The sequence below is a fragment of the Nannobrachium achirus genome (genome assembly GCF_963921795.1).
Source record: "Nannobrachium achirus genome assembly, chromosome: 13".
NCBI lineage: Eukaryota > Metazoa > Chordata > Actinopteri > Myctophiformes > Myctophidae > Nannobrachium > Nannobrachium achirus.
Window position 1 is genome coordinate 42,630,709 of NC_137833.1, and position 27,245 is coordinate 42,657,953.

Genomic DNA, 27,245 nt, shown 5'->3' on the forward strand with positions numbered 1-27,245 from the left:
TACTCTGCTGTACCTACTGTACGGTACTCTACTGTACCGTACCGTACTGTATTGTACTTTACTGTACTCTACTGTACTGTACTGTACCTTACTGTACTGTACTTTAATGTACTCTACTGTACCTTACTGTACTGTACTTTAATGTACTCTACTGTACCTTACTATACCTTACTGTACTCTACTTTACCTTACTGTACTTTACTGTACTCTACTGTACTTGACTGTACCTTACTGTACTGTAACTTACTGTACTCTACTGTACCTAACAGTACTGTAGTCCATTGAAAGAATTGTTATAGGGTTTGCCCTGCTATGCTAATTATCTCATTAAATATGCACAATACAAAACTGTACATGGCAGAAATGGATTCTAGAGGGAAAAATTCATAAGGATCAACTGAGAAAGGTTTGTTAAACCCTTTTATCAAATTGTTATAGGGTTTGCTCTGTTATTTCCGCTCATGTGTCAAATATGCTAATTATCTCATTAATTATGCACAATACAAAAATGCACATGTCAGAAATGGATTCTACAGGAAAAAATACATAAGAATCAACTGAGAGAAGTTTGGTAAACCCTTTTACCATTTTTTAAATAGGGTTAAGTCCTGTCATTTCCACCCATGTTACAAATAATTTGACACATGGGCAGAAAGAACAGGAAAAAGATCATAATAAATTGATAAAAGGGTTTACCAAACTCTTCTCAGTTGATTCTAATGTATTTTTTCCTGTAGAATCCATTTCTGCCATGTACATTTTTGTATCATGCATAGTTAATGAGCGAATTAGCATATTTGAGTCAATATGCTAATTATCTCGTTAATTATGCACAATACAAAAATGTACATGGCAGAAATGGATTCTACAGGTAAAAATACATCGGAATCAACTGAGAAAAGTTTGGTACACGCTTTTATCGAAAGATTGTAGGGTTAGACCTGCCTACAAGTCTTTGCCATGGACATTGGACACCTTTGTCCATGTGTAGGTTTAGGTCTCCGGACAAACTAGATGACAGGAGATAATGACCACTGGTGAAGTCTGATAGTCAATGGGTTTCAGGTGTGTTTGATGCAAAACACTCTGCAACCACAAGAGGTCGCTGTGCTCTCACTGAACATAGAGCCTACTGTAGCCTCCATGCCCTACTGTACACAGTACACTTCTTCGTCACTTAATTTCAAACGGAGGAGACAAGCTTTCAGAGATGTCACACACTGCTGGTCCTAATCCCCGAGCCTTTTGTTATTGCGTTTTTTAGCAGCACTTCAGCGATTCATGAGGCAGAGCTAAAAGAACGAGAACAGTCAGTCAGTGGTGCACAGAAATTGAATCCAACTGTTGCTTGAACGTCATCCTCGGCAATACAGTAAGTAACTGTTGATCACCAACGATTATCTCAGTCTTCTCTTGCAGGCAGCTGATAAGTGTTAACTTGGGCAAATGTATCATGGCAAAATAACGCCTTTTTCGGAACACGATATGTTCCGCCATTAGTTTATGTAAAGATGTGTAGCCTAATTAATGTCTTAAGTCGTGTCACACTGTGATTCTTTCTGTCAACCTGTTTGTCTTTCATTTTTCTACAGCAGTTTTTAGCATGTGAGACAACCAGGGGTCAGGGGGGAGTCAAGGAAGAGAGTGCAAGTTGTCTAAATATTCACACTCACAGAGATTTCTCAGACTTGACTACTTGACTTAAAGGGCCGTTCCTATGGTGGCCAGCCACCACCTGGCCATGGGCAACGGTTCAATAAAAGCCCCGAGGGCGAGGGAAGACGAAGAGAACATGGTCTCCTCCACCTCCACCAATAGGGACCCCCCAGGATGGGACGCAGAGCCCCTCAGGTGAGCCCTTAACTAGCCTATCTACTACAATGCATATGGTGATGTAACATAGTTTGTACCAGCATAGTAGTAGGACAATAAGGACATGATTTGAGATTGAGATGTTAGTAACATCTCAATCTCAAATCATGTCCTTATTGTCCTACTACTATGCTGGTACAAACTCGTCCTCATAATGTACGTCCTATTGTGCATTGAGCTGAGGCTGATTATAAAGAAAATCTTCTAAATCCTAACAGTTTTCAGAAAATCTATGTTGCTATATAAGTGTTTCTCAAAACAAAATTACCCATGTGTATTTGTCCGCTGACCCCCAAGATATTTTGTTCCAGGGACCCCAGAAGAAAAGATTCGAGTTGAAAATGTTCACTTCAAAATAATATAGGCCTATCATAAAAAAAAAGGAAAATAAATAAATAATATATATATATATATATATATATATATATATATATATATATATATATATATATATACACACGTATATATATATGTATATACTGTATGTAGACAATATTTTTTTGAATAGCCAACTAATGTGATATATAAGCCTATAGTCACTGTCGGGCAGAAACCTCTTATTTCTAAATTTCAAATTCATATGTTATTTTTTTTTGTAAATTAAAGCTCTCATACAAAAGTGTTGCAAAAAGTAGTGAAAATAACACAACGCCTTGCAACTGTGTGCTACTCGCCTACCCTCAACGACCATACATGAAAGCTAGATAGCATTTTTAGGTTTTAAAGAAAGTTTACTGATTAGGTGCTTGGTCTATCTACTAATTTTTTTCTAGATTGATATTTCTATGCATTTGATGTATTACCTTGCTTATTGTCTCCACCAGCCGAAGGCATGGGGGAGAGCACACACATTCCCTGGATGCCAATCTAGAACCTCTGCCCTACATTTTTCAAATGGGCCTTTTCTAGCGCCACCTAGTGGCCGATGTTCGCAAAACACATTTCTGTGCACTACTCTTACAGATTTTGTCCAAAAATCCTACAAATCGGTAGGCAGTATCTCAACAGTCATGTGATCGACACGGATCTGTCCGATTTTGCATATTCCATCCTGATTGGCTAAGATTGGCTTCCAAAGTTCGTAGGATTGAGCCGTTTTGAACAAAATGCCTCAAATCACAAACGCAAAGTGCAATTATCATCAAATCGCAATTATCATCAAATCGCGCACACACGTTCCCACTAGGCCGAGGAAGAAATGCCACTTAATTCTTTTTAAATCAGCCTCATGGTGGCGCTATAACAGGCCGATTTGTGGTTTTACCTATAACTCCATCGATCAGTTTCAAACTTTGTAAGCGCACACCCTAGAGGCTAAGGATAAACCTTTGCCCTGCATTTTACACATCAGCCTTTTATAGCGCCACCTTTGGGCCGACTTATGTAAAACACATTTTTGGATATTACTCCTTCAGATTTTCTCAAAAAATAACACAAATCGGTACACAGTATCTCTATAGTCATGTGATCAAGTCTGATCCGTCTGATATTTCATATTCCATCCTGATTGGCTAATATTAGCTTCCAAAGTTTGCAGGATTGCACCGTTTTTGAACAAAATGCCTCAAATCCTCAACGCAGCTTGCGATTACCGTGAAATTTGCCACACATATTCCCACTATGTCAAGGAACAAATACTACCCTTTTCACATTGGCCTGTTATAGCGCCACCAGCAGGTAGACTTTAGCAAAACACATTTTTGGAACACAATGCTTCAAATCATGCATGCAGCGTCCGATTGCCATGAAAGGTCTAAGGTGAAAAACATATGCCACCCTTTTTACATTGGCCTATTATACAGTAGCACCACCAGGACGCATGGCCTGGTGGAGACCTGTGCTCGGAAGAGCACTGCTTCTAGTTGTATTTATGTATTACCTGCTTATTGTAAATCGCTCTGGATTAAGAGCGTCTGCTAAATGCCTAAATTGTAAATTGTAGATTGTAATTTCTTGTAGATCAGCTATTTTCCCTATTTTAAATATTTTTTTAAAATAATAACAAAAAAGGAAGGTTTTGGACATACAAGGTTTCCACCAGACAACGAACGATATATACATATAGCTCAAATCTAAAATGACACAGATGCTTTCCCGGTCTTAATCTTAATCTTAATCTTATTAATCCAGGCAGCGGATTGCCCACCTGGAGAAGGAGCTGGCCCGGCGGAACAGAGAATTCTGCGCTCAGGAGCACCAGCTGCAGCATCTGCAGAAGGAGCTGGAGGCCAAGGTGTGCCAGATCGACAAGCTCCAGGACGCCATCGGCTACAACCACCACAACAACCTCCTGGGCCGCTCTCCGCCGCCGGCCCCTGGCCGCCTGCACAGCCCCCGCCTGCTCAGTTTCATCAACCAGGGCCCCAGCCGCTTCCACAGGGTGGCCGTGGAGGTGCACCACAGGCTGAGAGCCAAGGACGCCGTGTCCGCCGAGCCCACGTCGGAGAACTTTTGCGTGGGCTTGAGGACGGCGCACAGATCCGTCCAGAGGGCTTGCGTCCGCAAAGACTCACAGTAAGTGAGCGCCGCCCCCGGGGGTCCCCCGGGGCCTCTTTATCTATAGCCTACCGTTGGTTCTCAACCTGCTTTTGAGGGGGTCCCTAACCAGATGATTTGCAACAAACCAATCTGTATCTGCACATTTTCTAAAGTGACAATATTAAGGTCTTTTAAGACCTTTTAATAGGCCTACTGCAAAATATAAAAAAGAAGACTATTACTGTGTCAAAAGTAATCAACAAGCTATAGGCTACTGTAAAAAATGGTCAATCATTGACCAAATCTTGAAATATTACATGAGAAAGAGGCAAACATTTTCACAATATTTATCTGCGGAAACAGGTCAAACTAAATGTAATGCTTCAACTCCTACAATACCAAGTGCTTGTCAGGGTGGGGGGTCCCCAGTTCAAATTTAGATTATTTTGGGGGGTCGCGGCCTGAAAAGGTTGAGAACTACGGCTACCTGTATGTCAGCCAGTATTTCCCTCTACACCAAACCTCTTTGGTGTGACCTTGTAGATCAGCCATTTTTGCCAAATGTTTGCCCCAGTATAAGGACGATAGCGGCTAGGGTTCGAGTAGTTAAAAGAGGACATGTACAGTAAGTCATACTATGTCATGGTACAATACGATATGTACTGGATAGCAAGGGTCTTCAACAGGGGGTCGGGACCCCTAGGGGGTCCTCAGAGTTACTACAGGGGGGCCGCCAAATCTTTGTGTGATAGGATAATTCTTTTAGATTAACAACTTGAACCCTCGCATCCCTATATTCTGAGGAGAACTTTGGCCTAAAATAGCAGATCTGCAAGCTCTCAATGCCTTGCGTTGCAGGGCGTTGAGAGCTTGTAGATCGGCTATTTTCGGCAAAGGTCGGACGTGGAGGTGAAAAAAAGAGCTGACCAAGTACAGAGTGATAGGTCAAGTTTACAAAGTATTGACAATTTAAGTGGTTAAATGTCTGAAAAAACACATTAACACAAATCCAACATCGACTGATGACAGGGCTGTCAAACAAGTCTATGAAATCGATGAAAATCTGCAACACAGTAGACATGTAGAGGAGGTCCCTGCTTCATCTGTCTCTCAAGGGGTGCTTGGCCTGAAAACGTTGAAGACCCCTTGCTGTATAGGTTAATGGCAGTCGAGAAGTTCAGTAAATCCACAAATCCTGGTTTATTTTGATAGTAGTATTATAATTAGACAGGTTTGCCTCTCCCATGGGAAACCGTCATGGCAGGAACACGAGAGAGCTGTGTCAGGCCTTTGTAGTGTCAGCACATCTGAAAGCCTGTATTTGCATCAGAGGATAATAGCAAGACATACAAGGAAACAAAAGGCGACAGGATCTAAACACATGCATGTGCTGGGCCATTATGGGCTTCAGTTACACAACCCATACATACTGCTTCCCCTGCCCACTACTCTCCCACCCAGCTGGTTCCCAAACAGTGAGCCGGGATCCATTTGTGGGTCGCAGACACATTTTTATGGGTCCCTTTTAGGGATGGACATTGGAATCGGCCAATATAAAAAATCGGTATGATATCAAACCGGCCGAATCGGTGACCGGCAGGTCACTGACATAAATACCGCTTTTATGCCAATTGTGTCTATGGCACTGCACAGCATAATGCTCTGGTCCTGTGACTAAAGTAAACATTAGCAAGTAGCAGCCAGTCTACGATGGCTGCAGCCAGTCGACGATGGTGCTGATTACCATTGCAATGTAAGGATATACAGTATTCCATAATCCTGTGTCAATGTCGTCTCCAAAAAGAAGGGGGGAAAAAAAGCATGCGTCACCTGCTTTCCTCCTGCCTAGTCCAGACGGTCATATTAGACTGGATATTGTCTGTGATTTTGGATATTGTACTATTGTGATTGATTTGGCATTAGTGTTCTTCTAGCTTATTGGTACTCAAATTGAAGTATGTCTTGTAGGCCTACTTGGCCTGAAAAAAAGGGTATTGGAGCAACCCCATTTTCTAGTTCTTAGCTAAAGAAATCGGTATCGGAAAGATCGGTTTTGGCAGGTCAGACCTTCATAAAACCGGTGGATCGTATCGGCCAAGAATTTTGCAATCGGTCCATCTCTAGTCCCTTTGTTTTTGGTTTCCTACATTTTGTTTTTTAATTATTATTATAAAAAATATAGAAACATTCCCAAAAAAAGCAAGATTTTTAATGTTTTAAAAAAAGCAGTGATTTTTTTCAGTAATTTCATGAAGAAATCAAAGAAAAATCAAATAAATCCCTTAAATTAGAGCACACATGTTTAAGAAGTAGTGAAAATAGCTGATACAAGCTCACAACGCAGCGTGAAGTGACACGTTGTGAGCTTGTAGATCTGCTGTTTTCACTAGTCTGGGTCCCGGGCAAGCGTCTAATCTCTCTTTTGGGTCACAAGCTAAGTTTGGGAACCACTGCTCTGACCCATTCAGAGAGCTTCTTTTTTGGTTAACAGACTGGCATATCATCTGTGTGATATGGTAGTCTGGTGTAAGACGGCCAAACACCCAGGAAAATCTGCAGATTGAATTGGTAGCAACTTAATATGAAAGGTTTGGCCAGTCCTGTGACAGGCACGTGCACACATACAGTAGGAGCCGATCAGTGCCCAAGCAACTGTCTGATCACCTTTATAGGAGAAATGTACCTTTGTATGCCTGCATGATTTCTCTCATTTCTCTTTAAGTGGTTTTAGGTGGTTGGTTTTTCCTTGTAGACCCTGGTGTTGGGTAGGACAAAGGGTTTGAATACCAGGTAGTACATAATATATAAAATGTATGGATTGTATTTACAGCCTAAGTGTTTCTTGTAAAAACAGCTAGCTAGCAAGGGACTTTTTATCAATGTTGATAAACACTTACAGTAGGACTAAATGTGTGTAACCCCCCCCCCCCCCCTCTCCAGATTGACAGACAGCAGGAGGAAAAGGATGGGGGGCAGGCAGGGTTTCATGAAAAGCAGGTTTTCCAGGAAATGTCTCTAGAAACTCTAGAAATACCATTGCCACTAGTATACCTACAAATCACATTTTTTGTGCGACAGGTAACGGCATTTACAGTAGGTGATGTTCTGGGCCAGAAATACATTAACTTAAAACTCTGATTTCATGGGACCATTCTGGCATGTTTTGTCCATGGCCTACAACTCACTGTATATACTGGTTTGTTTGATTTTTGAGGAAACCATTGGAATTTCATGCAGAGATTTGAAACTTACTTGAGATAGATAATGCAAGGCAGTAAGTAAGTACGCAGTTCTTTTTTGTCAAAGTTACATATCGTTTTGTTTTAATGCATTTCTAAACCCTATATACTTTGCTGTACATCCAATAGCACAGTAGGTCTACAACGCGCCATGACACTGACACATTGTGAGCTTGTAGGATCTTCTGCTGTGCTTTTTTCTGAATGTTTAAGCATGATTTGTTCATGTATTTGTACACAATGCGTCACAATACGTTGCATTGTGACACATTGTGAGCTTGTAGATCAGCTATTTTCAGCGACAATATTTAATGTAGAGACAAAATAGAAAAGTCCCTATTATAGAGCCCTGAGGGACTCTGGTCAACCAAGTATTGGGATTAAGTGATTAATACTAGGTGTTCATATAAATAATCATGGTAACTAATACATTAGTTTATGTTTAGTAGCTAATTACTAACTAATGAAGATGCTTTGTTAATGTTTGTACATCATTAGCTATAATCTGTACATTTTATGTCAGGGACTGAGTTACTAGGGCCCAAGGTGGAGGGGCCTTAATTATTTTATACTTTAGCTATTGAAAAATGGCAGATCTACAAGCTCACAGCGTGGCACCGAGTGCCGCGCTGCGAGCTTGTAGATCTGCTATTTTTGAAAAGTCATGAATATATGTATTTTTTAAGCGAACATTTGTAACTCAAATTTTCCCAATTTTTCAATAATAGCAGATCTACAAGCACGCAGCGCGGCACTCGGTGCTGCGCTGTGAGCTTGTATATCTGCTATTTTTCAATAGTTAAAGCACAAAATAACGCAGTGAATCCTTGTACCCAGGGCCCAGAATTTGGTGTGACACCCCTGTACCCGGGATTCAAACCCTGGTCACTTTGCTCCGGTGTTGCAGGAATGTAGATTTCCTGTTGCACCAGATCTTCAGAATTAGTGACTTTTTGGCCACTGTGTGTCTGAATCCCTCTGCATCTCTGTTCATCTTCTCCAGCACCAAGAAATTCATCAATGACGCACTCATGAATAATGACTTTCTGAAGAAACTGGAGCCACAGCACATGAGGGAGATGGTTGACAGTATGTATGAAAACATCTACACCGAAGGCCAACTTGTGATCCATGAGGGCGAGTCTGGAAACTACCTGTACGTGCTTGCAGGTTAGATTGACCAATTTGACATAATACCTGTTTCTATTGTCATTTGAATTTCTTTGGTCCAATGTTGATGGAAAAGCGTAGAATGAAGCTTGTTTTCAGTACTATATCCAAAAAGCTGGTTATTTTGTAAGAAAGTGTAGTTTTGGCTGTATTCTCTAAAATATTGATTGCATTCATCACATATTGTTAACCAATTCCACTTCATTTGTGATTTAACCCATTTCTCTTGTATGAGCTTCTCATGCATGCTCTGGTAGCATGAGATAACGTTTTATTTAAAATTGTATTTAATTTAATTTATCAATCCGTACTGAATACTGACAAAACAAGTTAATATGTTAACTGGGAATATGAGTATTACCGTTGTTTCCTGTTGAGATTTCACCCAGGTTTTTTTCATCTCACTCACGTCACTTTGTCTGCTAACCTCACTCAGCAACGAAAAATAAACCGAAAATAAACAAAAATAAAAATAAAACAATTCACCGGAGGCAAGCAGTGATCACCCCATGATGTGCACTGCAATGTAGTTTCAAATGCACTACATTGCAGGCGCTTTTTGAGATGATTTTTTGCTTCTGTGATCTGGGCAGCTTGCCCCAGGTAAATGTGCCAAGCTCAATAGGGAACAACGGTATATGGTGCAGCAAATGCCTTAATGTGTTTTTTAAATATCTTCAAATGTCTTCATCATTGCAGAGGGTTTGCTGGAGGTCATACAGAATGGCAAGTTGTTAGGTCAGATGCGTCCAGGAACAGCGTTTGGAGAATTGGCCATACTGTACAACTGTAAAAGAACCGCAACTGTCAAAGGTGATCTGCAGAACCCATGTCTGTCTGTTGAACAAAGTCAATCGATCAAGCTTTATTTATTTCCTGGAAGACACACTCAGTGACTGAGGGATGACAAATTAAGTAAAACACAAAACAACTTGAAAGACTCAAGGAAATTAAATGACTAAATAAACAAAGGTTCATCCACACAAGTACACCATTTAAAACGGATGTGATTTAAGGTTAAGCAGAGTTGATGTACTGCCCCAGGAGAACAGGGGAGAACCACTCATTGTCATTACTTTGCAACCCTTTAAAGTCTTTCAGAGGGGATAGCAAGGGAGAGCACGACCAACCGTGTGATTCCTGGATGGACCAGGGTTCAGTGCTCTGGAAGTGTTAGAGTAACCTTAGCTCTAACCCAACTTAACCAGAAATTTCAAATTGATTGTTTGTTCCATGTTTGTGATGGAGGGTAACAGCAGTGTAATTACACTACAGCTTTGAACAGAAGCACAGAGTGAGAGAAGTGAACAATACTATGTCACCACTACAGCAGTAGTGGTGACATAAGCGGTTACTCAATTAGCATTGAATCATGATGTTACATTCTGACGTACATTTATCGATCAATATTATCCCACCCCACATACTGTATTATTTAATAATCAAAATCCTAGGTGTTAATTTAACTAAGGGGGTGTAAACATTTATCCGTAAGGGATCCTTAGAGGTCTATCTGAGAGTGTCAAACCAAATGGTCTCTTAACATGTGTGTAACTCTGAAAGTGTAACATGGAACCAAATGGAGACCATTACCATTTTGTTCTGTTTGTACACACTCAGAGTTAAATGAACACCTAGGAATTGACTGTGCACCAATGTGATGTGCTGATGGCCATAGTGCTTATGATAATGGATCTGCTCTTTTTGCAGCTGTGTCTCAATCTCATATCTGGGCATTGGAGCGTCGGACGTTCCAGACTATTATGATGAGAACGACCCAGGCCAGGCATGAAGAGTACTTCAGCTTCTTGCGAAGGTAGACAGACACTGATAGTCGTCATGTATACCAGTGATCTTCAACCCTTTTCATTTCAAGGACCCCAATATGCAAGTGATTCTAAAACATTTGGGGTTTCAGGATCCCCTTCTCTGATTTCTGAAGTACCCCCTTTACCTGACTACAGCATTTTATTTAGAAAACAGCAAGACAAAGCCACAGTTAGCATATGATGCGATGAAAGAATTAGGCCTGGGACGATTCACTTACCTCCCGATTCGATTCGATTTCGATTCATAGAGTAACGATTCGATTTATATCACGATTCTAGATTTTTCTGCGATTTACAATTTACATTGCTTTTTTATATAATTTGAATTTAAAATGTTTAGGTGGTGGTCATACGTAGGACCACAGCACTTTATTCTTTCACACAACCTTTTTTGTGCAGGCCTTAGTGTGTGTGTGTGTGTGTGTGTGTGTGTGTGTGTGTGTGTGTGTGTGTGTCTGTGTGTGTCTGTGTGTGTCTGTGTGTGCCTGTGTGTATCTGTGTTGCGCTGTAAACTACTTCTGAGCAACGTGTATCAAGAGGTCAGGTCACCAATTGACCTCTCAGAGAAGTTCAATAGAAGCTTAACAAGCGTCATCTAAGAGCCGTATTCCATCAGCTGTATTTCTCCTAAAATATATATAAACGATTCACTTACCTTTCGATTCGATTAATTGAATCGTGGCATCAACATCACGATTAATTGGTGAATCGATTTTTTGGCACACCCCTAGAAAGAATGATACTCACCCTTTAGAAGAATATAATGTTGGAATTGCAATTACTGCCTCCTGAGCAGATTTATTTTGCACTTTGGCCAGTTCAATTTTGAGTCAGTCTGTTAATGGGCAGCAGTGGCCAGGAGGTAGAGCGGCCGTCTTGGAATCGGATGGTTCCCAATCGATCCCTGGCTCCTTCTGGCTGTGTGTCGTGTTGAAGTGTGCTTGAGCAAGACATGTCTTGTTCTAAATGCAGTCCATTTCCAAATAATGTGGACATAAGTATTGCTATTTGCTTTCTATTCAGTATTCATTAACATTTGTGCTGCTCAGGCTTTTATTCGGTTTTGTTTAGCATTTCACAGATCAGCAGGTTCATACAAGATTTGTCAATGTGTTATCATTAAACATAACCATACAATTATTGTTCCCTTTTCCTCTTTCTCTCACATCCCCCCTATAGTAGCTCGGCATACCCCTAGGCTAGGGGTACATGTACCGGATTTGAAAAAACACTGCATTAGTATCACTGACACTGAAGTAAAATCCTCAGTATACACTCTGAGCTACAGAGCTGTAAGGATCCATTTGGTTCCTAAACTATTAATCACTTACCATGGTGACCCTCAGGACCTCTGTGTGTCTCTGGACCACAAGTTGAGAACCTGTGGTGTTTATAATTATACAAATATAGTTTAGCACAGGACAGTAAATACTGTTCAAAGATGTAACTGAATGACTGAAATTGCGTCTTTAACCTAAGGCATATTTTTGCTTGTCCCAAAGTGTGTCCATACTCAGAGAACTACCTGAGGAGAAACTGGCAAAGATCGTTGATTGTCTGGAAATTGTGAGTGTTTCCGAATGTGTTCATTTTATATTTACTTTCCAATATGGTATCTGACATGTTAATTTGAATTGACAACACTGAAGTCACCCTCATGTTTTTCTAGGACTATTTTGATAAAGGGGAGTATATTATTCGAGAAGGTGAAGAGGGCAGCACTTTCTTTATTATAGCAAAAGGAGAGGTAAGATATCTGCATAATTCTAATATAATCTTAACCCTCATGGTCTCATTGTTTTTCCCTAAAATATATATCTCAAAACCATGCATTGGGTATCACATTCTCTAATAAACACATGGTTTGGGGATTATAAGCAAGACATGTTCAGACAGCCAATCAAATAAGGCAGTGTGCCAAACCCTGGTCTTTATTAATTCTCTGTGATTCTATTTGGCATATCTCTTAATTGAAAAAATGTCATGCTTACACGGAATGAATAGAGACGGAGCTTCAATGCTCAAATCTTTTGCGGAATAAAAATATTTAATTCAATCCAGTTTTCTGACTGAAATAATAGTTAGTATGGTTGCCCTGCAGGGGACTATAGTACTTTTCCGACTTTATCCATCCATCTTCCAGGGCCTCCTAGATAAACATTTTTTGCGGCACTACTCCTCTCGCAGTTTTTGCGGCACACACTTGGGCCATACGTCAAATTGACCTGTTTCATCGGGAATCGATTCCTTGCATTTTGCTAAGAGATATGTTATATATATATAGTTTAATTTACATACATAGTCATTTATTCTTTAATACATTTTCTCCTTTGACTTTACATCATAGACCACATGAGACTGACACAAGGACGGAATGGTTAGCACCGCTCAAATAGATAGATATTTAGATATTTGCATCTTTCTAGTTTTGTGAAATACATAAGAGTGACTTTCAATGACTGTGAATGATGAACAACCACAAAAAAAAGCTATCAGAGAGAGAGAGAGAGATTGTTAATTTGCTATGATATTTGGTGCGTTCATTCTACAGGTGTCAGTCACTCAGTCCACAGAAGGCTGTGATGAGCCCCAGGAAATTAAAACATTGGGGGTAGGGGACTACTTTGGAGAGAAAGCCCTCATAAGGTAAAAACACACACTTCTTAGACAGATTGTGTTTGAAATAAAATAGTAAAAGAATATATTGACAATATCAAGATCCTGAAAAGACTGCAAAAAAGATAATTACTTTACCATCTACTTAACTTCTTCTCCTTGCTTGTATGGAATTTATCAGCATATAAACAGAAAATGAATTATGCTTCATGTCATAGTCCCATGGCCGAGACGATCGGTTTATCTGATCCACATTATTCTTGTGTGTTGGTGAATTGTTTTTAGACTGAACAAAGACATTAGTAATTAGTATGCAGGGGAGCAGTGGTAAAAGCATAATAACATTGCATTGCATTTAAATGAGTGTTGGTTTCAGTGTTGCATTTGACTCAATGTTGTCCTGTGTCTCCATAGTGAGGATGTGCGTTCAGCCAACATACTCTGCACTGAGAATGACACACAGTGCTTGGTGGTGGATAGAGAGTGAGTAGTGCACACAGTATACAGTAGTAGATAATGCACTCACAACAGATCTCAGACAACATTTTATTTGCAAATACCCGTAAACATAGGCTTGCCAGGCCGCAGTTGTAAATACGAATTTGTTCTTAATCTTGCCTGTGTGGTTAAAGATGGGGTGCCTGTCTGGTTAAAGATAAAGGTGGGATTTTTTCCTCCCCTAAAAGATGATGATCAGGAATTATGATTATACTAGAGGGAAGATTTTTTTTCTCCAAAAAAGAAAGTGTTAAAATGTTGTTTTTATGCGACCACACCCACCAGTTCATTAAGTATGCCTGGTTGTCACGTGGGTGGTGAGACTGGTGACCCAGCTGAAGTTAGCCACACCCACAGTGTTGGGTGTATGGTAAAAATGGAGGGGATGAGTTTATGATGTCATTAAATCTGTGTTTTTCGACTGGGCCTTTTGACTCAGAGGCTTTTAGCTTTCAGGAAGAAACCAAAAATACACAGGGAAGGCATATTTGCACTTTATAACCACACCCGGTGGTCTATTAGAGTTAGTTAACTCCATAGACACGTATAAAACAGGCATCTTTCCACTGCAAGGTGGAACCAGAACTCTCAGGAACCTGAACCTATTTTTTGGTTCTGGTTTTGTTTCCATAGGCTTAGCAAACGGCCCGGTTTCAGACAAGGTTCCTGGAACTTTTTTAGGTCCTGCTCCTGAGGTAGAACTAAACTTGCGTTCTGGGAACCTAAGGGCGGGGCTAGCAGCGCTCCTGCTCTCGATTGGTCAAACAGAGGTGACCAAGGAGAACGGGGAGAAATCTCTCACAACACATCAGCGTAATTTTTTTTCTCAGGCAGCGTACCGACTAAACGCTCAGTACAGTTATGTAGCAGCTTGTTTGAACGTTCTATTGTTATTTTTTTTAAATCTAGAAATAGGTTATGTAGTAACAAAAAATAGACGTATTTGTTACATACAGCTGCCATTTTAGATGTTAGATTCCCGAATGTGCTGCTGTTCAAACGACCTGTTTTCCAAAGCAGGCTGGTTATATGGAAACAAAAGCGGAACTTGGTCCTGGAACTTCACAGGTTCTTGAAAGTTCTTGGTTCTGGAAAGTTCTAGTTCTGGCCTACAAGTGGAAAGACGTCTAAAGTACACAACTATGGCACCACCTCTTTAAATAAAGGTAAAGAATCTAATAATAAAAATGCATTGATCACCAGTGGATGGTGATCGAGCATGTTTATAGCGAAAGTCTTGTCAAATCTCTTTTAATCAGTCTTAAGAGTGGTGTTGTTGGTGGCACACTCTTGAGTCCTTGTGCCAACCACATGTCCACTACAGATGGTGTGGTAAAGCTTTTACTATTTCACAGACGGCAAGAGGCACACCATTAGTGTGCAGGGAGAAGAGGAGCGGGAAAGCGCGCAACCTTGTGGTGCACCTGTGCTCACAATGGGTCCATCACGGGGGTGTGGCGGGTCGCAAGATTCAGAGTTCGGTTTGATACAAATGTAGAGGATGTGCAATGATTTAATATGATTAAATTAAAATATCTAACAATCACCTTCCTTTCAATAATTTCACACAGACTCACACACACACACGCACGCACGCACGCACGCACGCACGCACGCACGCACGCACGCACGCACACACACACACACACACACACACACACACACACACACACACTCACACTTTCACTCTGTCTCTCTCTCTCTCTTGAATTGGATATTGCTTCCTTTCCCCAGTAACTTCAACCAGATGGTGGGCACCTATGAAGAACTTCAGACTTACCTGAAAGAATACGTTGAAGAACTGTCTAGGAGTGATGAGAGGAGAAATGCTTTGTGAGTAAAACATATCTAAGTCTAATGTACACACTTTGTAGAAGACACATTGGAAATCTACAGCATTACAGTAGCACCTGGAAAGAGTGAAGAGAATGGTTTGCTATCATGCTACATTGCTTCCAGGCTGCTTTACATGCCTTTAAGTGTTATAAAGTTATGATAAATTATGCAAGTAGCACCATGAAGTGTTCTCCTAGCATTAGTGGCATTCCCACTGCCCAAAGAAAAAATGTACAGTAAGGAAACTTTAGCCGACAAGTGTGTATATGAACACTTGTCAGCTGTTCAATGCTGATTCTTGAACTTTCAATCTGGTGGCCCTATTTTGGGCATGTCGTTATAGGCATAAACTACAATTTCAAATATAGCTTAAATAACTTCAAACTCACAATGTATCGCACCAACTGTCCTCTCACAGGCCCCAGTCCCCGCAGATGGACCCAACATATGCCCAGGAGATGAAGAGGCTGTGTGAGAGAACAGCTCTCCTGCTTCATCACCAGCCCTTCCAAGACCTGGAAGTCATCGCCACGCTAGGTGTGGGTGGCTTTGGGAGAGTGGAGCTGGTGAGACATCATATGCTGATTACTTACTGGAGCAAGAGCAAAGGAGTCACAAAACTATAATATAGGGAACATACACACACACATTAGTCCTTGCCCATCGCAGGATAGTAGGATTTAAAGACGTATCAGTGATGTCAGGCACTGTTTCAGCATGCATATCAGACAGACAGACACACAGACATTCAATCGTCGTTTATTATGTAGGATATCTCCTGACTGTGCATTCATTCCTATTGTTTCTCAGGTCAAACTGAAGGATGAGGACACCACCTTTGCTCTGAAGTGCATAAAGAAGAAGCACATTGTAGACACAAGACAGCAGGAGCACATCTACTCTGAGAAGAACATTCTTCAGCAGACCAAATCACAATTTATAGTCAGGTGTGTCTTAACCCATTAGGACCTAAGGCCCATTCTAATAACATTCCTGACCTAAGTTTTCTGAAAAACGTCAAATATTTATTCAAACACAAATATAAAAGAATATGTATATGAGTTGCCCGTTGGCCTACTGGTCCAGGTGCATGCCACTTAGGCTTTGTGTAGCCTGCAGCGGGTCGCTGGTTCGATTCCTGAGCCCGACCAGATTTGCTGCGTGTCACTCCCCATTTCCTGTCAGCCTACTGTCCTGTCAATAAATGCATAAAAGCCCCAAAACATATATTTAAAAACTATATATGTATATAGATGTATGTCTTAAAATTGTTTCACTTTTTAGTTTCTAGTCAGTGCCTCAACTATTGCGTGACAAATTTCCAGTGGTGTAAAGTAACTAAATACAATTTTGAGATATTTTTTAATTTTCAATACTTTTACTTCTACTCCACTACATATCAGAGGAAAATATTGTAATTTTACTCAACAACAATTATTTGAAAACGTTAGTTAAAAGTTACTTTGCAGATATACATTACCCACTTTTGCCCTATTTTATGAATAGGATTTGAAAATAGCCAACCTATTTTCAAACGTTTTAGTACTTATATATTTTGATGCCAATACTTTTGTACTTTTGTATATACTAGCCCTTACCCGTTCAAAGATATGAGCTCCAAAATGATGTGCAGTGTGTGGGTTATGGGGTGCACACAGTATATGAGGGATGGAAAGTAACTTTAACTGGTGCTTGCATGATGTAGGAGCATCAATGTAAGAAACCCGTTTCGTTTAATGGCTACAGAGATACTGTCCCCCCCCCCAGCCCGCCCGCCTGCACACACACCAGCCTGCCTGCACACACACACACACACACACATACCTGGTTAAACATTTTGCCTCATGCTAGATGCAGAATAGATGTGCCTCAAGCTAGATGCAGAATAGATAGTAGATACACCATAAAAATGCTAATATACAGCATATGATTTGTGAAAGTGACAAACGGGCTTCACAGTCATGTCAGGTGTGTTCATATGCTAATGGTGATGCGATTTCAGATCAATTGCTCCAGCCACCGAGGAGAAACGCTGTTTCAGACAGACAGACAGACAGACAGACAGACAGACAGACAGACAGACAGACAGACAGACAGACAGACAGACAGACAGACAGACAGACAGACAGACAGACAGACAGACAGACAGACAGACAGACAGACACTCACTCACTCACTCACTCACTCACTCAGACATTCGCAAAATTATAGTATAGATGAGTACTTCTTCCACCACTGCAAATATCCATACCGTCTGTCCCATGTTGACAGTTTGTCTCAAGGCTTTCCAGTCCAGTTGCTGGCCTGACAGCCTAAAGATAGGAGGTTTAGACAATCCACAGTTCTTGTCCAGTGTAGCCACTGAAGTACTCTACCTTGGATATGTATAGAAAACATATGGCATATTATGGTGTATTAGGCATGAATCTACTCAAGATGTTGAAGAAAATGTATTAATTATCATTGATCCACTGGCATTTGTCTTGGTCAGTTCAGAATTATGCAACATGACACAATGATCATATTGTGCATGGCTCATTATCTGCAAATTTATGCTGAGAGAGCCCTTGAGTTATTTCCTCAGAATGAATAAAAGAACAGCTCAGAAAGGACAGTTCCATTATTGTCTAGATCTGTTAGACATAAAAGAGAATCTAAATCATATTGTCCTGCAGTAGCAAATGAATAATTTATATTTTGATGGCAATAACCAAAGCAAAGTCACAAATGGAAAAACAAGAACAATTCTGTACCTTCTTTGTAGCCATAAGTTATTGAAATTAATATAAATTAATTCTACTCAGACTTCACTCCACATTACTTTAGATCAGAGCTTGTATAAAACCAAATAAGTCTAAACATTGAAAAGAAAATTATAACTTTGACGTAGTACATTTTACAGAAATGACATTGCACCTAAGCTCAATTCTTATACATCACCTCAAGACTTAACAGGTAGTCACATCTAAAGTCAATGATTCAGTGCTGTCCTTGAAAGATGAGGTTACTATTGAGGTGTTTCTTCAGTGACCTGAAAAGGGAGGCCTTGCTACTCATGTTAGGTTTCCCAGTAAGGTTGCTATGGAGCCTCTTTAGAGAATGTCTTTTTGTGATGGGTCCCACCATGGCAGGGTTTGACTTATCTGGGCTGTGGCATTCAAAGACAAAAGCCACAAGCAAACACTGCAATCAGCTGTCACTCAAGGGAAAAGTTCAGCCGCAAAGTGATGTTCAATTCATCTAATTGATAAACACACGCATCCCATTCTCAGCGAACCATTTTCCTGAGACTGCTTAAAATGTATTTAGTTTTTAAGGCAAAATGAAACAACGTTGATTCATCCAGAGAAACCATAAGATACTGTATTTGCATTAGAAAGGAGCACAGTTTTATAAATTTGGTTGTTTATATAGTTGGCTTTGACTACTTTGTCAACGAGCTTAAATCAGAATTTGTATGCACTACAGTGAAATATTATTAATATATTCTCTTGGATGTTTGACATTATTTCAGGTTATTCAGAACATTTCGGGATGAGAAGTTTGTCTACTTGCTGATGGAAGCTTGCCTTGGTGGGGAGTTATGGAGCATACTACGAGACATGTGAGTGTATACACAGAAACATCACCAGCACTCATGGAAATGGCAGGATGCTGCTGCGTTTCAGCAGAGCTAATCAATCAAACCAGGTGTGTCACTTTTAAAGGGGACCTGGGTGAAACACGTAGCAGTATGGAGTAGACAAAATGTAATGTACTGTGTGTGTGTGTGTGTGTGTGTGTGTGTGTGTGTGTGTGTGTGTGTGTGTGTGCGTGTGTGTGTGCGTGCGTGCGTGCGTGCGTGCGTGCGTGCGTGTGTATCTAAATGGGTATTTTACTAATCCAGTCTCTACAACTACAATACTGTATTTTTATTATCTTTTCACCAAGGAGTTTCTTCGATGAACCCACAGCTCGATTCTGCATTGGCTGTGTCTTGGAGGCCTTTGATTACCTCCACTCCAGAGCAATTGTCTATAGGGACCTGAAACCTGAAAATCTAATGCTGGATTCTAAGGGTTACATCAAAATGGTAATAAAGCAATACATTACTTATTATGCACTCAATAAGACAGTGCATGCATATTATAATTATTATTATTAGTTGAGTCGCTAATGGGAAACTATTGTAAAGAGCCTGTGCGTTTGTCCGTACTGCATGCACAGTAATGTGTAATGACTGTCACTCAGTCCCCAAATCTGAGGGTGCTCATAACTCCACATGGCTCAGCTATGCATAATAAATAATTCAGGGTTTCCTTGTTGTTGGTGTTATTATTATTATTTATTTGTAATTATTATTACATATGATCCATTCTACAGGCTGACTTTGGCTTTGCTAAGAAGCTTGGCCTGGGGAAGAAGACATGGACATTCTGTGGGACTCCAGAGTATGTGGCACCAGAAGTCATCATGAATAAAGGCCATGACTTTGGAGCCGATTGCTGGTCCTTAGGCATACTCATCTTTGAGCTGCTGACTGGCAAGTAAGTCATTTTGGCAGAATGTATTTATTAAGTGTGATAGATTCACATTTAATAGTGCCCTAGACTAGTATATACAGTAGTGAATTGTCCCCGCCAGGCCAAAGGCTTGCCTGAGACTATGGGCCCTAAACTTATTAGCTATACTAATAGCCAATCTACATTGACAAGTTCTGAGCTTGTAGATCAGCTATTTGAACTATTTTTAAATGTTTTTAAAAATTTAGGGATGAGGGGTAATGCAGCGTGCAATATAGGGCCCTCGTCCCCATCCGTCCGTGTGTGTCCATCTGTCTGTCTACACTACAGCTAATCTCAAGCACCATTGGACCGATTGGTCCCTGGAGTGTTATAGCGCCGCCAGGAGGCAGAATTTTCAGATTTTATCCAAACATCAAGCAAATTGGTACACATTAACTCTAGTCATGTGATGTTTTTCTATTCCACCCTGATTGGCTAAGAGTGGTCTGAAAAAAAAAACAACAACAGCTCGCTTCAAGTTTTGGCCTCTAACTATTGAACCTTACAATTAACATATTTTTTTCCTGGTTTCCTTGGATTTCTGCCAGATTACATTTTTCTTGTGCATGTTTTCTTCAAAACACACTTTTTGCTACTACTCCTAACCCTTTGTTTCTGCTTGGCAAGATACTCATTTACTTCCTTCATCCCTGAGTGAGAAAACAATGTTGCACATAAAGTTAACCCATTTAGGCCTAACCTATTAGTTGGGGCTAAATCAGAAATAGCCTACAAAAACAAATATGTTGCTACATACTGTACATGTACTGTAAGCCCCTCCCAAACAGCAAAATGTGTTCCCGGCTTTGGACCCCCCAAAATAATTTCCCGACCTACAGGTTGAGAACGACTGGTCTAGTATGCTCTCTTTGTTCCTCTTTAATTTTGTGGTCTATTCCACCAGTCCCCCCTTTGTTGGCTCAGACCCCATGAAGATCTACACCATGGTCCTCCATGGCATTGAGAAGATTGACTTTCCCAGGTGTGTAGGGAAGCGTCCAGATGACCTTATCAGGAGACTCTGCAAGTACGTTCAGTTATTTCAGTTATTCATAAATTATGTTCTGTTCGGCACTGTTCAGTACAGCTGTGATTGGCCTGAGATACAGACGTGTACTCGCATCCGTGAATGTGATTCAGTACAAGAGCAGGACCATGATTGTGATATTGCTTTAATGCAAACAAACTTAATTATCAAATAATAATGGGAGAAAACAGTTCCACCAACAAATACAGGTCTCTACTGTTAGTAGTAGCTACGTGGGTACTTAAATAACAGGAGAACTGCTCATTTGTATTTAGTGGCATGACCATGCTTCTTGACGAAAATAGCTCGTTCTTGATTGAGGCTTAACATTAGCTAGCAAGCTAGTGTAATCAGTAAAATGAATTCAGTGCTGTTGTACTGTATATAAGCACGGAAAATGCCTGTTGTTCAATCAAATTACTCAACCAGGAGTAGTATACTGTAGTATACTGTGAAGCAGCATCATTTAGAATAATTGGCGGATGGTAGCCTTGTAGTGATGTTGCACACGTCAGTCATACAAATATAGCGTCATATCCAGTAGTGTCATATCAACAAGCAGTCCCTGGATGGGGGTTGTGTTCGAGCTTTAGCTCCACTAATGTTTTAAAGTAATTTAATTGTGTGTGTCCTGGTGAAATGACCAGGGTTATTGCTGTAACGTTAGATCCAGATGGTTATTAAAGACAGACATAACCACCATACACATTACTCTCTCCCCTTAGGCTTAACCCTGTGGACCGGCTTGGCAATAAAAAGAACGGCATCATCGACATCAAAAAACACAAGTACGTTTACTCTCATTATTATACGGCCTGGTTGAATGCTTGATTCTGATTGGTCAATCGCTGAAATCAGCAGTCTGTTATTTCTGTATAACAGACCGCTCAGCTCTATAACAGACCGCTGCCTAATCAAAGGCTCAGAGCACCTGCTGCACTCATGCTGCACTGCGTGAATTTAGTGCCGTATCCAGCGTGAGAGCCATGTAAAAAAAACACATAGCGTCATTTACAACTACATGTTACTCTCAAGAATGTTTTTAAAAATATTTGAAGGGATAAATTGATGACGCCGTATTAGAAAATGGATTCTATTTGATCAGCACTTCCTTGTTTTCCAAGGCGACCTGGGGGGGAAGCCCAGCACAACTCTTGGGGAACACTTTCAGCAGTCTGTAAACATAAGGAAATACTTGAATTTTATTGAGTAGCCGTGTAATAAGTGTGATTCGCCTCGGGGGTTATCAGCCTGTCGGGACCATTATTTCTCCATAACGACCACGCAGCGAGACGTTATCCCATACATAATAACTAATAACATTTTATACAGCACTTTTGTCACTTTTTAGTTTACAAAGGTTTACATAATGCTTTCAGAAAATAATGAAAAAGTTAATATTATTTAAATAACCGAAGATCACGTACTGCATATACTGTATGCACGACCACAAAGAACATAACATTCGTACTGTCAGCTACTCAGGCCATTATTCTATTACGCCCCCAACATTTCCCCCAGTGTCACGTGGTAGCTGGCAGGGGACAGACAGTACTTGCCACACATTGTCTGTTTAGCCAACGTTGCGTAACAAGCAGCCGTTCCCACAGGGGAACAATTAAAGTGCAAATTGAGGGTGAAACTTGCAGAGATGTGTCTGAGACAAGAGACTGGGGAAGGAGAGTTGTCAGATTCTTGATTTAAACATGGTAGGATGTACTTGAGGAGAACAGTGTTGCTGGCGCGATTTAGAATAACAAGCTAGGCATGCTGTTTTTCTTTTCCTTGACAAAAACTACAATATTTCTTATGATATAGCTGTGTTTTGAGCATTAGTACAATATATATTTGGACAATGTATTGTGTATTTTCGGGCAACAGATTTAGTTTTTCTTGCTTTATTTAACCAGGAGTAAAAAAAGAAAAGAAAAAAGAAATCCCCAAGGGAGTCACGGGGCACAGTGTGCAGCAGTGCAAATTAAAGCAACATTAAGGCAACATTAAGGCGCTAACTCGTTCTCCTGCTATACCATCAACATGTGGAACGCCCTTCCACAAGCCCTAAAGGAGAGCAAAACCCTAGCCTCCTTCAAAATTGGTATGAAAAATCACCTTCAGACAGCAGCTACCCGTGACTTGTAAATAGACTAAGCCCCCATGCTCCCCCCCCCCCTTTTCTTTGTATTCTGCCTTTTGTATTTGATGTTATGCTTTTGAAACTGATATTATCCTAGATAAAGTACTATGTTCTATCCGTCTGTCTTTCAATGTTATATGAGATACTTAAAGTGTGGTTCCTGTGGAAATAAGCCTCGTCTTTCTAGGATCTCCTTTTAGTTGACCTTGTACCAGTGATTTGTACTGTCATGAAACTGTACTTTTTTCTATTGCAAACTTCTAATAAATTCTTCAATCAATCAATCAATCAAACACAATAAAACTAGGAATAAGTACAGTATGTCATTTGTTTGATGTTTGATGTAGTCTAAATAAGATGTTTTAACAAAATCCTAGAAACGTCAATCATATAAATATGGTCAGTGGCATGTCAGTAACTATGGTTTAGTGATGATGGGGCCGTTTTTTTTTCGTGCAAAATAAATGCTTGCATTGGATTCAGAATCATGAAAAAACCCTAGTTTGACCCCTCGCATGCTTTTTGTTTTATTTTCCTGTATAGTCAATGAGACCCCAACTTTGATTGGCTCCCACAAATTTTCCCAAGGGAGTTGGGTTTGAAAAAGTTCACAGGTGATAGTAGACACCTTTATGGCTAAACCACACTCGCATCGCAGGGCATCATATCATGTCGGTACCATGGTCAGTAATATGTCGTTATCATGTCAGTATCATATCGGTATCATGTCAGTATCATAGTCATTACTGAAATGATACTCTGTAGAAGATGTTGAAAAAAGGTGGTGTGTCTTGACGTTTTGTTAACCCATTCAGAACGGGTACACAGTATTGTGTATTATAATTTTATGCTTTAACTATTGAGAAATAGCAGATATACAAGCTCACAGCGCGACACCGAGTGCCGCGCTTCGAGCTTGTAGATCTGCTATTTTTGAAAAATCTTGAAAATTTGAATTTCTTTGAATGTCTTTTGAATCCTTTCTTTTTTTGAAAAACCTATGCTTGTCAGCAATCTGGCCAGCCATCGTCAAAGAAAAGGTCCTTTTCACTTAACTGGAGCTCAGTTAGTCTGTTCTTGAGAGACTACTATGTCAGTGGTTCTCAAACTTTTTCATGTGAAGGACCCCCAAAATGATATGTATTTGGCCACGGACCCCCATCTCTAAATATTTAGTTCCAGGGACCCCTCAGAAGCAAAATTTGAGTTACAAACGTTCCCTTTGAAAATACATATATTCAAAGATTTGCTCACATTTTCACGACTTTTCAAAAATAGCAGATCTACAAGCTCGCAGCGCGGCACTCGGTGCCACGCTGTGAGCTTGTATATCTGCTATTTTTCACTGGTTAAAGCATTCAATAATTCTATTTAACAAAGTCTTTTGAGTTAGGTCGTTTTTGGTCAATGTAGTCAGCTGTGTGATATTTTACAGATGGTTCCAGGGCTTCAACTGGGTTGGCCTGAGGCATCGACAGCTCCCGTCTCCACTGAGAAGAGAGGTGAAGTGTTTACGAATACATGATTATACTGTTACATGACGTTACTATACCCCACAATGAGCACTTTGATTGATTTTTGATTCATTGAATACTTTATAACACAAGCGTAATTTGTATAGGGTTGATGGGTTTAATAAACCCAAGGGCCCCCCTACTGGTGACAGTATTATAAATTCATAGGCTATTATATCACCGTTGTCGGGTGAAAACCTTGCATGTCCAAAACCGTTCATTTTGCATTTGTCATTTTAAAAATGACTAGTGAAAACAGCCGATCTGCAAGCACACAACGCCTCGCACCGCGAGGCGTTGTGTGCTTGTAGATCTGCTGTTTTCACTACTTTTCTGCAACGGCCTTGTCTGATGAAGCAGGGCTTTGCTTTGCGAAAGAACATACAAATTTGAAACTTGGAGATACAAGGTTTACTTACACCCGACAACGACTATATGTATTTTGTCATTTAAGGGGTCTCTAATCTCCTAATCTATGGGCCCCCCTCACAGGGCCCTTTTGATCTGAAAACCCATGCAGAATAAGATCTAATGCTTTATAAACACGTTGCAAACAGTACACAAAGTACGCAAGCAACGCAAAAAAAGCCCTGCAGGGCTTGTTTCTTCCATTTGTGGTCCTATGGCCTATGTATTCAATTCATCATCAAGACATACAATACAACACACTCTCCCATGTGTTTCCTGGACACAGAGTTGATCATGTTTGAACAAGGGGACATAATGTGAATGAAGCAAACGTTGAAGGTTCAAGGTAGACTTTATTGTTACATCATGTGTACAGCTACATAACAGTAAAACTTAATTCATGTTATCTTATTTTTGGCTTCCTTCAGACAATGCAGCAGTATGTACTGTATATATATAGTCTATCTTCCCCGCTCCCAAGGGAAGATAGACTATGCACCCACTGCACACAAAATGTGGTAGAAACAGAGCTACACTTTCTAACCACCTGCCCACTATACCAAGACATCAGAGACACATAATCAGTGGTGCTTTGGGATTTTCTTTTCAGGGCGGACGGTCATTTATTGACGTCACGTGCACGGGCGTGCACGCGCCTCTAGAGGCTATTTAGATAGAAAGGATGTCAGCAGATCTAATGGTGGAAAAACAATAGTTTTCTAGTCTTAATTACATTTGCATTGTTACTTAAGATGTTATGTTCTACTTTCTTTTAATTCATTTTGAAAATACAGCGCTGCAGTAGGCTAGAGAAACAAAGTTTGCCTTGAACGAATCTCAAACACTACCACAGTAATGGAGCCATGTATGAGGACACACACACATCGACACATGCACATGCAGTCACAGCTGGAAACCTAGGTGTTAAACCACTAGAAACCTGTTTTGCAAAGTTAAAGTAGTAGCCACTGATTAAAGTATAGCTTGTAGTTATCGCGGATTCGCGGGGTGGGGGGTAAGGGTTGTCGCGGCTCTCGCGGGGGGTATGCACGCGTTTACACGCTCGTGCACCGTTCGGTGCCGTTCGTGCGGGAATTTATTGACCACGCGGCGTCCGGTCGCGTGCGGCCTCCAAAGCGCTACTGTGCACATACTTCCCACAGATTACACACACCCGAAGTGAGTTTGAAAACATGACCAATGATAAAAACTCCCATACCTACTGGGAGAAATACAACAATGTTCAAACACAGCAGCAAGATTTGTGAACTGTTGCGACAAAAGAAGGCTAGAAACACAACCACCCTAAGGACTATAAACCATGGATTGACATCTAGACCTACTGCACACATACAGTATGAAACAGAGCTGCTACCTTTAAATGCATTTTGAGAAAAAATAATGCTGTTATTTGTTCCAAAAGCTTGTATATATATAAAATGTCACAATGCGACATAGCTCTGTTTACACAATGCTGTAGTGTACCCCCTCCCAATTTATTATGTTCCCCATTTTCAACAGTTTTTATTTTATTTGTGACACTTGCTTTGGCAATGTAAACGTATGTTTTCTCATGCCAATAAAGCTCCTTTGAATTGAATTGTATAATAACAACAGCAGCAGAAAAAAAATGAATAACGTAGAAAGATTTTAAGGATCGTTCTCGACAGTTCGTTCATGTGCCTGATTGTGCGTGGAAAGAAGCTTTTTTTGCAGTCTGTTGCTAGCAGCTTTGAGACTGCGTACTGCAGCGAAATTATCAGATCTGCAAGCACACAAAGCCAGCCTACAAGCACACAACAAGTGATGTTGCAACACTTTGTGTGCTTGTGGATTGGCACATTGTTTTCGGCAGCGAAAGAATAAGCAGGCCTAGTAGACCCTTTGGCGGAGACTCAAGTCAACTAAGTATATGGGGTTTACAGTAAGTGGTTAACACTAGTGAAACAATGAAATAATCAATAACATGTCATTCCTTCAGGTAAAGGGGCCCACGGACCACAGTCACTTTGACCTGTTCCCACTTGACCTGGATGAACCTCCCAGTGAGCTGTCTGGCTGGGACAAGGACTTCTAA

The 27,245-nt window shown here is 40.5% G+C and overlaps 1 protein-coding gene across 1 annotated transcript; it reads left to right on the forward strand.

The window, feature by feature from the left end:
* Positions 1–1,717: 1,717 nt before the first annotated feature.
* prkg2l (protein kinase cGMP-dependent 2, like) lies at positions 1,718–27,245 on the forward strand (the record flags this gene model as incomplete). The annotated part of the gene is made up of 19 exons (XM_080739725.1): positions 1,718–1,851; positions 4,003–4,386; positions 8,593–8,759; positions 9,459–9,572; positions 10,470–10,575; positions 12,091–12,154; positions 12,258–12,335; positions 13,140–13,234; positions 13,619–13,687; positions 15,437–15,535; positions 15,957–16,104; positions 16,349–16,485; positions 19,053–19,142; positions 19,469–19,610; positions 19,901–20,064; positions 20,987–21,109; positions 21,835–21,897; positions 24,682–24,748; positions 27,150–27,245. The coding sequence occupies 19 exons, from the start codon at positions 1,718–1,720 to the stop codon at positions 27,243–27,245; spliced, it is 2,340 nt and encodes a 779-aa protein (XP_080595851.1).